The sequence below is a fragment of the Phoxinus phoxinus genome (assembly GCF_949152265.1).
Source record: "Phoxinus phoxinus genome assembly, chromosome: 9".
Classification (NCBI taxonomy): Eukaryota; Metazoa; Chordata; class Actinopteri; order Cypriniformes; family Leuciscidae; genus Phoxinus; species Phoxinus phoxinus.
The window spans coordinates 18,270,440-18,283,034 of NC_136884.1; the positions used below are offsets into that span (position 1 = coordinate 18,270,440).

General features: G+C 39.4%; 1 protein-coding gene across 4 annotated transcripts in view; it reads left to right on the forward strand.

The window, feature by feature from the left end:
* LOC307004856 (protein phosphatase 1H-like) overlaps positions 1 to 12,595 on the forward strand; it is a 44,403-nt gene that overhangs the window by 9,535 nt on the left and 22,273 nt on the right. For all 4 annotated transcript variants that reach the window (XM_079624381.1, XM_079624380.1, XM_079624382.1 and 1 more), the window contains exons 3-5: positions 3,665 to 4,036; positions 5,550 to 5,662; positions 5,761 to 5,845. In XM_079624381.1, coding sequence (XP_079480507.1) covers positions 3,665 to 4,036; positions 5,550 to 5,662; positions 5,761 to 5,845 — 570 coding nt within the window. The remainder of the gene's footprint in view (positions 1 to 3,664; positions 4,037 to 5,549; positions 5,663 to 5,760; positions 5,846 to 12,595) is intronic.

Sequence of the window (12,595 nt, forward strand, 5' to 3'; positions counted from 1 at the left end):
GAAGGGTATCATATAGGGATGCAAGAAACCCTGCATTCACAAAGTGAAGGGTCAGAGGCAGAAATGCTTTTCAGCAGAACACCTCCACTATCCCTAGCATAGCCTAGGCCAGCTAAAGAGCCGGCCCTGGTGAGGGCCAGCCTGTAAGCATAGATCTACCTGAGGGCTCGGAGGAGCCAAAGCCTTACTAGAAAAATAAGTATTATATTTCATACCAGGGGCTGCAGAATCGCTCAGCCCACTGAAAAACAGAGCTCAAGGGGGCGATGTACTCAGGAAAGAAGTCAGGCGGTCCCGTGACGGTCCCGTGGGCCGGACATAAGATCTATCTGAAGCTCTAGCGTCAGTCTATACTTTTCTCTTTTTTGAGAGAGAGACCAACTACTCTACCCTGAGGTGGATAATAGCCCAAGGGCTAACACAGCTGTGTATAGCAAACAAGTGGTAGCATAAACCTTCCCATTCTTCTTTTAGAATGAGCGGGGGCCTCAAAATGCTCTCACCATGAGAGGAAGCCTAAGCTAAAACATAGTTTTACAACTAGAGTGAGCGGTGGCCCACCTCACTTAATCTTACATATGACAACAAGGGAAGCCATCACAAACTCACAAGAGAAGCCCATGCAACTGGTGCTTCTAACGTTCTAGCCACCTAACAGGGGAACTTCAGGGCCCTAATGAATCATAAGAAGAGTTTACCTTACCTAATGTTGACATGGCCCCATAACTCTATACAGGGAACGAGGTCTGTAGAGAGATACATTTTAGTGTTGGTTACACACAAAAATTACTCTTAAGGAAGACAACTCAGCTCACCTGCAGCATGCGGAGTGAAGACTCGCCAGATAGTTCTCTATGAACCTGGGGTCCACTACTTTACAAGCCTAAAAGAGGCGCTCTCACTAACCAAGCCTAGGCGGGCCATCAGAACATCTCATCATAGGCCCAGCCCCAGGCCTGATGTAAGGAGAGGCCTGGGGAGTCGGAAAGAGAGTAGAGGGCAGCTTTTCCTGTGGAGGTGCCGAAGAGTTCAGAGGGCGAAACCGGTGAATCGAGGAGAAAGGCCTTCTCTTTGTCCCCGATGTCGGCTAGATTTAGCCACAGATGTCTCTCCGTGGCCATTATCGACCGACCGATCGCAGCAGCAGTTTGTTTGGTGGCACGGAGAGCAAGATCTGTGGTACGGCGCAGCTCAGCAACCACCTCAGGGGACATTCCTGCCCCCTGGTCGAGATCCCCCAGCAAGCTGGCCTGGTACGCCTGCAGCACCGCCATGGTGTGCAGGGCAGCACCGGCCTGACCTGCTGCCGTGTATGCTCTGCCATTCAAACGAGCCATTGTTTTCAGCGGTTTGGATGGCAGAGCTGGAGCTCTGTGTCAATGCCTGCCCAGACACGAGATCAATGGGCGGCATGGACACGTACCCATGCTCACCTATCCCCTCAACATCAGCGAAACTAGCCCGCTGATGCCGGTGGATACGGGCAGAGCATGTGTTCTTCCATGCCCTCTCGACCTCGGTGTGAATGTCGGGAAGAAATGGAAGGCTCACCTGAGCTGGTGGTCTATGGCCGGAGAGAAACCGATCGTCGAGCCTGCAGCAAGCGGTCTCTCCTCTCAGTGGTCTCTCCTCTCAGCGGTCTCTCCTCTCAGCGGTCTCTCCTCTCAGCAGTGTCAGCGAGCGGTCTCGTTCCCATGGCAGCCTGCTGGCTGCGCCCTCCATGATGGTAATATGGTGATTATCAACCTCCTCATTATCTACTGATTATCAACCTCCTCAGCCATCTCCTGCTCGTCCTGAAGAGCACTAGCTGCAGGAACAGTAGGAGAAAAGTCTTCCTCATCCACCTGCAGCTCACCCACGTCAGTCGTCGAATCATCTGAGAGGTTTACAGCGCTCTCAAGGTGAACGACGAGCTCCATCTGGGAACCCCAAGATGCAAGCCGCCGCTCTTCCTCAGCACGAGAGGGACCTGAACCACGAGGTCCAGATGCTGAACCCTCTTCACTCGAGAAGAGGGACAGACAAGAGCAGAGCGTTTTAAGAGAAAAACACCATTCTTCTAGGTAGCATTGATTTAAACTTTGATTAAATCAAGCAGGCAAGGAGCGCTCCTTTTATAATCACCCAGATGTCAATTACCAAGCGTGCATGTGTTTATCAGTGACTGAGTTCTGCATTCTAGCCAAAACTTACAGTTATAATCAATGTGTACACTGCACAATGTTTTATGTGGACTTTTTTTGCAGAAAGCATTCGTGAGAGGTCATGTTGCAATGAAAGTCAGAAGAGTTCCACTTATTTTAATACTTGTTTTATATGCAAAGATTTCAGGCTAAAATCAGGGTAGAAAATCCATCCAACAATCCACACATCCACACATTAGGTTTGCATCCTTCTCCTATCGCGTGCGTGCGTGCATGCGTGCGTGGTATTTAGCAGTTTTACAAAACAATTCCGCCACTGACCAGGAAAAACCTAGTCTAAAGTTCAGATGCTATTTTAAGGGCGCATGCTTGGCCATTATGTAGCGTGTGAACAACGCGCATACACTTTGATTCTCTTATCTAAACAGACATAGCAGTTTTCAGTTTTGCAAATCATACATTACAAGGAAAAATAATAACACACGAGGGAAATCATTGTTGTGTCCATGAAGATGTGAAAAAAATTGGCATAAATCTAGCTTACACATTTACCCAAATTATTATACGCCTGTTTTAACCGAAGCTAATTTGGGTGGGTTTCTCCCATCCCCATACAATGTCACTTCTTTGTCTTTTACAACCCTTACGAGAACGTCGGTCTCCTCGGCCATGAACCGCTCCACGCCGTTATAATAGCAATCCGCCATGCAACAAGCTCTTAAAGGGAATGTGAGAGGACACTCTGATTGGTTTATTTCACGTTACGCCCAAACCACACCTATGAATAATGATGCTACTTCAGACCGACCCATTTAATTTTTTTGCGAGATCTGCCCAGAAAGTTACTTGCGTTTAGCGTTTGATACTTGCGTTTCAGATCGTTAAAATAGGGCCCAACGTGTTTTTACTTTAAGCCACACCTTCCCTCATCAACAATTACATTTAACTTATAAGTGGCTATATACAAAAGTAATGGTAATTATTAAGATTGGTGCTGTTTGGAATTGTTTAAAATGCTTCAAGGAAATACATGATCAGAATATCGATTTTGCCAAATAATTATACAAACACTGTAATAATGTCACGCCTAAATTAGTTCCAGGAACTGTAGTTCATGCCGTGGAACAAGGCTTTGATAAAATGGAAAGATCCAGTTCTTGACCTGAAAGGCTGAGCCACGATCAAAGCTGTTGTAAAATTCTATATAATTAAACACACACCCATCGCCTCATTACATCAATAATAAATTACATTTTTGGTGCTGTTTTTAATGAAATCATGCAAAGAATATGTTGTAACCATTTGGTTAAATCTGTAAATCCCATGAAATCAAATCATGGTTTACAGTGATTTTTCTGAACAGCTAAATGGATTTAGGCATCGCTCCTCATTGTGCCTAACAACGCCCCTCATCTGTTCTAGAATTACTGTAAACCACGGCATATTGGGGCTTGTTGCTTTAATATATCATAAGGAAATTACTTAGCAACTGCTGTTTGCTGTGTTGTGTTATGTAGGCTTGTATTTGTCCACAAGACTCTCAAGAAGGGCTGATCTTCCATTACTGGGCACTGTTTGATGGTCATGCTGGTTCAGGAGCGGCAGTGGTGGCTTCCAAACTTCTACACCAACACATTGTGGAGCAGCTCCAAGGTGTACTGGAGGTCCTATCTAACCTGGCGTCTCTTCCGCCAACTGTATTGGGTGATGAACCCAACCACCAGCCATCCCCATGCACACATCGGTCCCTCAACCGGGCTGCATCCCTACGTGGTGCCACTGGTGCACCTGGTTCCCCCTGCACCCCTCCAACACGGTTCTTCGTGGAGAAGAAGATCCATCATGAAAGCCTTGTAATTGGTGCCTTGGAGAATGCCTTCAAGATTATGGTGAGGTCCAAGTTACTTGATGTGGTTTGAGTTACATGAGTTAGACCGAACAGAGTTTTCCAGTTTCAATGGTATTAGACAGGAGAGAATGAAATTGCTGTATAAAAATGTATTTTAATGTAGAATGACTATTTATACCAGGTGCAAATAGCCGCCTTGTTGGCAGAGGCACCATTGTGTGACTAATCCAGACAAAATTACAAAAGAAACGCATCAGATAAGAGGAGTAGTGGCATGGGTGGTGCCTTTTTCCGAACTCATTGTTTAATAAAGTATTTAATAGGCCTATAATTGGATTTGGTATTAGGCTTTAGGAATAGGTACAAGTATAAGGCAGCTTCCATTTATGATTTTAATAAATATAAACACATATACTAAAAATCTTGTATACGGTTTTATACAGTAATATGCTACAATAAACTGAGGTGTTGTATCTGTCACTATTTGCAATAAGTACAAATAGGATCACACATGTAAATGGTTTTTAACACTATGTGCACTTGGTGCAAAGAAAATTTGGTAACACTTTACTTAAAAAATATTATCAATGCATTAATTATGCTTTTTAATGCACCTTACAATGCATCGTATGGTCTCATGAATAATTGTAAGCACATTTATAATACATTAATGCTTATCTATTTATTGTTATACCTTCAGAAAGTATAATACATGACAAACAACCAATTTCAGATATAATAAGGACATATGCAAATATTAAAATGTTTTCTAACTTTGATTAAATTATGAATCGATTTATAGTGTATTAAACATAAACGGGCGGTTTCCTGGACAGGGTTTAAATTAAGACAGGAGTAGGCCTTAATCGAGAATAGTTCATTATGGTTAAACAAATCGATTTCTGAAACTGATTAATAGATTACTAGATTACTGAACACCAATTAGCCAGGTAGGATTTATTGAATTAACTAGGTAAAGCTAACCAAGTTCTATTACAAATTTTGAAATTGAGATTACATGATAATTTTAAGTTTACTCAAATATGTCAAGTTAAGAAGAAAAATATGCCAGTTCTGCTTAAACTTTGAATTTCTTAACAGATTACCTAAAAATGTTGAGTTTTGCCAACTTATTCAGGTTTACAGTGTAGAGAACTGAACATTATGGCTATAACAGTCCAGTGTTCAACCAGGACTGATCTCAAGTGGCTTTTTGTTTTTATTAAGTTGCAGCAAAAACAATATGGTAAAAGACAACACCATTCAAGAAATATTTAAATGTCCTGCTAATAATTGCAATAATAACAATAAATATAATAACAATAAAAAATTGTTGCAACATTAGCCTATACATTTCTCATTAGCCAAACTTTTTATTTTTGATACATAAAATGTATAGAAATCTGCTGATGTGTGGCCTAAGGTGTGCATATATTAGATATTTTTCAACGATTTTGAACATGGTTTATCCAAATCAATTTAGTAACAGTTTATTTTATAGTTGCTTTTCTTTCTTTCATCTCCATGTCTCTATGCATTTGTGTTTATTTCAGGATGCCCAAATCGAGAGGGAAAAATCTATATACAACATCTCTGGTGGCTGCACTGTGCTCGTAGTTGTCTTCCTGCTGGGAAAGCTGTATGTTGCCAATGCTGGAGATAGCAGGTAGACATATTTGAGATATTTATACACATGTATGTACAGGTTTGATAATTTCCATACATGTAAATATATATATGTGTGTGTTTGTGTTTACCCCTCAGAGCCATTATAATCAGAAATGGAGAGATAATTCCTATGTCCACAGAGTTCACCCCTGAGTCAGAGAGACAAAGACTTCAGTTCCTTGTAAGTTACAATGTCATTCACACTGGAAACAGTTTATACATCAAGGAGACCAAATTCTTTGACATAATCGTATTAAGTGGGGAGGATAATGTTAAACTCTAATAAACCTTTACAGAATGCTGATCTGATCCAATCTGAACTAAGAAAGTATGAAGTTATGCTTACCACTGGCTTTATTTTACTCATAAATTATGGTATTTCCTAACACCATTAGGAAAATCTCAAAGGAACAAGCAGCGAACTTAGTCTTCTGTTTTCTGACGTCATGCCTGTTACCACAGTTATAGCTGACAGGATAACTTGTGGTGTTTCGTGTAAATTAATTACAAATGAATTGGGCGCACATTCTAATATTCATCGTTCATCATTTTCAGTAAAGTGAGTACATATCAAACGATCTGTAACAGACAAAGCAATAGTGACACTTGTGTGTTGAGACTGTTGGATCCAACATAGTTGGCACTGCATCATCTTTTATTTCCAGTCTGTCTGAAAAGCCTACGTCGAATTGTGTCTTGTTTTAAAAAACGAACCTGCAGTAATAAAACAAACGAAAAGACTGTGTTTTTCCATAAATTGTCACTGCAAAATATCTATTAATCCTCAGAGGCAAATCTATCATTTTTGTTGCTTGAGTAATTATATGTCTCTCTCGTATTTCTACTTCATGACATGCACGAATCAGTGATCAGGAGGCAATGATGTAAAAACAGGTGTTGATCTTGAAGTGTTGACTCAAGTGCAGAGGTGGTCTTTCATCGCACTATTACATCATACTGATGCAAAATCTGAAACGAGTCGTTTTGGGGTCTTGGTTTCAATAAAAGCTGTTTTGGGATTGAGGAAGTTTTGAGTTCTGAAACTTGGCTCAATGGTTTGAGAGTTGGACTTCTAACCTGAAGGTCGCGGGTTCGAGTCTCAGTACCGGCAGCAAATGTAGGTGGGGGGAGTGTATGAACAGCGCACTCTCATTACCCACGACTGAGGTGCCCTTGAGCAAGGCACCTAACCCCCAATCGCTCCCAGGGCGCCACAGCAAAAAATGGCTGCCCACTGCTCCGGGGTGTGTGTTCACGATGTGTGTTCAATACTAAGTGCTGTGTGTATGCACTTGGATGGGTGAAATGCAGAACACAAATTATGAGTATGGGACATCATACGTGGCTACATGTCACTTCACATGTCTAAAATATCAAGGAGAATTAGATTTTTCTTCATTCATAACCCCTTTACGCAGTTTTACGAAGAAGAGTGTTTTACAAACACCAATAAACAAGCCAAAGGTGACACTCTATATTACACCCCTTTTTATGTATGAAATTTGTGCTATTATGTGCTGAATTATGAAGTCAATATAGTGCCACATATGTTTGAAAAAGAATAAAGTATTGCAAAAGAAAATAAAGTTTTGCAAAAGAAAAATATAGATATAATAAGATATAATTAATCCTAATAATTAATTTTCCATGGTCACACCTAGTAATTGATTTGCAACGCTTCTTTTATTCTGTTCGTTTCAGTCAAGTGTGAGTTTGTGATACCATTTTGCATTTTCCCTTTGCGCTTAACTTTTCTGTGCGTTTCACTTAAAGGATTAGTTCACTTTTAAAACAACTTTTGCTGATAATTTACTCACCCCCATGTCATCCAAGATGTCCATGTCTTTCTTTCTTTAGTCAAAAAGAAATTAAGGTTTTTGATGAAAACATTTCTCCATATAATGGACGTCAATGGGCCCCAAACGGTTCAAGGTCAGATGACAGTTTCAGTGCAGCTTCAACGGGCTTTAAACGATACCAGACGATGAATAAGGGTCTTATCTAGCGAAATGCTCGCTCATTTAAAAAATAAATAAAAAAGCACAAATGCTCGCCTTGCTCTGTTCTGTGATGCGCGTTCGTGACGTCACGTAATACGCAATCACGTTGAAAAGGTCACGCTTGACGTACCGAGTCAGTGTTTACAAACGTGCGGAAGGAGGACCATATACACATATTCAAATGTCTTTGTGTCAGTTTATCGTTTAAAATGCCCATTTCGTGTGCGTATCCTGGGTGTTGTAATATTAAAAAGCCTAAAAGAACATTTTCGTCAGGACAGAATTTTTGACTTTTCATAGAAGCGTGACCTTTTCAGCGTAATTGCGTATTACGTGAAGTCACGAACGCGCATCACAGAACAGAGCAAGGCGAGCGTTTGTGCTTATAAAACGTAAACTTTTTTATTTATTTTTTTAAATGACCGAACGTTTCGCTAGATAAGACCCATATTCATCTTCTGGTATCGTTTAAAGGGGTCATGACATGGGTTTTTTATTTTATTATTATGTTCCCTTAGGTGCAATTATAGTATTACTATAGTTTTTTTTTACAAAAAAAATTGTGATTTATGACCTTTTCCCACCCTGTTTCTCATCCTCTGATTCAAACAGTCTGTTTTGGGGGTGTTTCCCCTTTAAGAGTTCAGTGTTAACGGCCACTGTTATGATTGGCTAACGTCAGTGCCTATGCATCAATTATTAACGCCCCCAGCCAGAACATTTGCGGATTCAGCGTATTTAAAAAGTAGTTTAAAGTTTTAAATACATTACTTACAGTTTGCGTCGTCGATGTTGAGCCCAGAATAGTCGGCACGGATTTATCTTTGAGCAACAGTTTATCTTTAATCACGGATTTATCTTTGAGCAACAGCATCATTTTGGGATTTGTTCTCAACAGCACATCTGCGTGGCATCGTAAATTCCCCTTTACACAGACCCACTCGCTGTCCGTCGACTGAACACTTGTGAGGCGCGCATGTAGGATGTAGGCTATCCTCTCCCCAAATTTGTCACTAATAAAACAAAAATAATTTAAAGAGAAGGCTTATATTGATCTTTTAAGATTTTGTTTGCACCTTGTAAATTAGGTTTTGATGTGGCAGTAAAAACTTTATAATCTATCCAAAACGAAATGTTGTCTTTCATATTTCGTCTGTATCATATGGTCTTTTATAGGCTAATATATATTAGGGCATAAATGTTAATTTGAAGTTTAATATGTTGCTTATACAAAGACATTTTATTTCAACGTATTCAGTCGATTTTTACTCATCTCAGTAGGCAATATAGATAGTTTCATTCACACACAGACACGCGCGAGCTGTAGTAGCTAAACAGCAACATGCGTCTGTGCCGTTCATTCATTCAAACACAGAAACGCGATTCAAATTTAAACAGTCTTTTGCGGTTTACAGACACCATTTCATATCGCGATTAGAACAAAGCACTTACTGATGATCTGCAGCTGGATCCGTTGTTAGGCTACTCCAGCACGTTTGAGGTAAAATTTCCAGGATTATCACGATATTATTATTCCTCACTACAGTGCGTTTTCCAGCTGTTGTGGGCGTTGACTGGTTTGCATTGCATGTGTTGCTTCAGATCTGCATTTGAATAGCGCGCGCTCTCGATGGGCGTGTCACATTAGCAGATAATGAGATGCCAGAACGATAATGAGAACGGCGGATCTCTCGCTCTTTATATATAGATTACATAAACAGAGAATATTTGTTTTAGTTTTGAATTAGATAATTTAAAACTACACACTTAAATGATTATAGAGATATATAGCTAATGTCTGAGTGAATAGTATCCGCTGAGTTTTGTTTGAGTTTAGAGACGTGCTTCAGAAAAAAAGTTCACGGAGACGGAGAGGCAGAAAGCACTCTCTGTTTACTTTCTTTATTTTACAAAAGCACAATGTTTTATTTCGATTGTAAGTGGACACATAAAAAAGTAGACATTTAACAGCTTATTTTTTCATATTTCTTAAGGCTTTATGACCAAAACTGACGGAGTATTTTAGGTCTATTTTGCTGCTATGTAAAAAAAAACGAGCAAAACCTGTTATTGCCGACCTCAGAGGGTTAAAGCCCTTTGAAGCTGCACTGAAACTGTCATTTGGACCTTGAACCGTTTGGTGCCCATTGACGTCCATTATATGGAGAAATGTTTTCATCAAAAACCTTCATTTCTTTTCGACTGAAGAAAGAAAGACATGGACATCTTGGATGACATGGGGGTGAATAAATGATCAGCAAAAGTTTTTTTAAAAGTTAACTAAACCTTTAATGGAACTGTTTTGATATGGGGGTGGAGTCAAGAAACTGGGGCTGTTAGTGACGTCATCAGCTTGAGACGCAGATCAGCACAGATAAATCCCAATGGCTGAGAGACATGCGTGTGGATAGTTTCCTTGTACTCACACTTTTACTAGCATTAAAACGTGCATGGTTTTGTTTTGTTAACTAAATGTGTATTAAAGTCCCCCTGTAGTCAAAAAAAAAATCCTGTGAAAAAATGTATGCCTTATAATAGCTTGAATGTAACTCTATGGCTGCGTTCCAGTTTGTTTTTTTATGTCCTTCCCTCACTGACTTCCCTCAGTCTCGTTCACTCAGATGTACGTCATTGCTTACGTTGCACAAATGTCCACTACTGGCGGAACCCTTGCAATGTGCTGAATTGGAACGTCCTAAGCCCTAGATCACTTTAATCCGCTATGGAGTTGATATATTACTTACTTTTTTTCCCCTTACAAATTTGTTTAATGCAACATTCTATATGTATGTAGGTGTGTTTGGGTTGTTTTAAATAAATGAATTAAAAAATATATATATATATATATATATCATAGAGTTGTTTGTGGTGGTGGTGGTCGTAAATTAAACGTGATATGCGGTGACGTCACAATCACATTGTATTGTGGAGCTGTCTGATGTGTACATATGAATTAGACTCGCTCCCTTTGTCTAAATCTAGGGGTCAAGGGTCTGTCCATATAGACTTCACTTGTCCACTTCACGAAGTGGAACGCACTTTCAAATGGAAAAAAAGTTTGCGAGTGCATTGTCTAAAAGTGGAGTGGAACGCAACCATTACCCTTGCCTCATTTAGTATACACGGAACTATAAATATGCAAATTTGCCCCTCCTCCACTCACTAACACTAGCTCAGAGACTTGGTTTGATTGGTTGTAAGGTAGTTTATGACGTCAGAAACACCACCGATTTCAAACCGCGTCTTTTTTTTCACTAGAAAAAATACTCAACAATGGTGTTGACTTATGAATTTGCACATGGTTTGTCTTAAAGCATATTGAAAACACCACATAGACATATAAACAACATTAGAAACTTGATTTTCACCACAGGGGGACTTTGAAAGCATTTGCTTAACTTATAGATCATGTTAAAGTGGTGTTTATTATTAGCCGTAGACATCCCGCTAACATGAACTGTTTGAAAATTGCCAGCATCTGCTGTTTATTTCTCTCATTGTGCACACTTTTATAGCATTAAAATGTTTAGTTTTGTTAACTTAATTTATATTACAGCTTTGCTTAAGTTAAATAAGTTAGAGATCAGTTAAAGTGGTGTTTATTGTTAGTCTTTGAGGCTACTTGCTAACTTGAACTGTCTGAAATAGCCAGCATCTGCTTTTCTTTTCGCTCAGTGTGAGTATGCACACTTTTATAGCATTAACATTTTTATAGTTCCACGTTGTTTACTAAATGTAAGCATTTCTTAAAACCTGTTAACCTGTTAAGGAGGATGCCAGCGCACTCTTTGTTTACATTAGTTCAAAATTACTGCTAGTTTTAATGTAAGTTGTAAATGTAAAAAGAATGTAATTAACTTGAAAGACTATACAATACATCATTAAAAAGGTCTAAGACTCAAGACTCTAAGACCTGTATCACTGTAACTGTGGTACTTCTTTATATGCAAACAAAAGAAAAGGAATCTATCTATCCCAATTTCTGGTGTTGTTCTGATACCCTCCATTTTAATGGTTCTTTAACTATTGATGGCTCTATCTTGGTGACTCAAGCGAGGAATCTTGGTGTTATTTTTGATACTAGTCTTTCATTTGAGTCTTTTGTTCAGAGTACAGTTAAATCATCTTTTTTTCACCTCAGAAACATAGCAAGACTGCGTCCTATGCTAAATTTCTCAGTAGCTGAAAAGCTGATAAATTCCTTTGTCGTCTCTTGGATATATTACTGTAACACCCTTTTAGCTGGAGTCTCTAAATCCACACTAAACAAACTGGGATATGTACAGAACTCGGCCGCCAGGGCAATCATGTTACTCCAGTTTTGGAGTCATTACACTGGCTCCCAGTCAGATTCCAAGTTGATTGTTGGTTGTTCCTCGTACACGCTTACGATCTATGGGTGACAGGGCTTTCTCTTCATATGCTCCTGTCCTTTGTAATTCTCTGCTTAGGGAAGCTCAGAACTACGACGTTTTTAAAGGTAGACTTAAGACATATGTTTTTTAATTAGCATTTGATTGTTGATGTTACTTTTGTTATTTGAGTTTGAGTTTTGAGTTAAATATTGCTTATTTTGTGTACAGTGCTTTGAGAAGTTGCTTTCAAAGGCACTTTATAAAATAGAGTTTATTATTATTATTATTCATGCCCAATTGCTTGTACAGTGACTTCATCACATTAACTATGAAATTAGTTCCTTGATCAGTGATAATTTCAAAAGATACGGCTACCCTTGAGATCAAATCAATTAAGCATTTCACAATTTGTTTAACCTGAATGGAAAGAAATGGGTACACTTCAGGATATCTAGTTGCGTAATTGCAAATTACCAGAGAAAATTGGTTACTTGAACTACTATTCACAATTATGTCCATACATATCCGATCAAAAGGGGTACCAATGATAGGTAAAGGCTGTAGATAGCTTCTGTC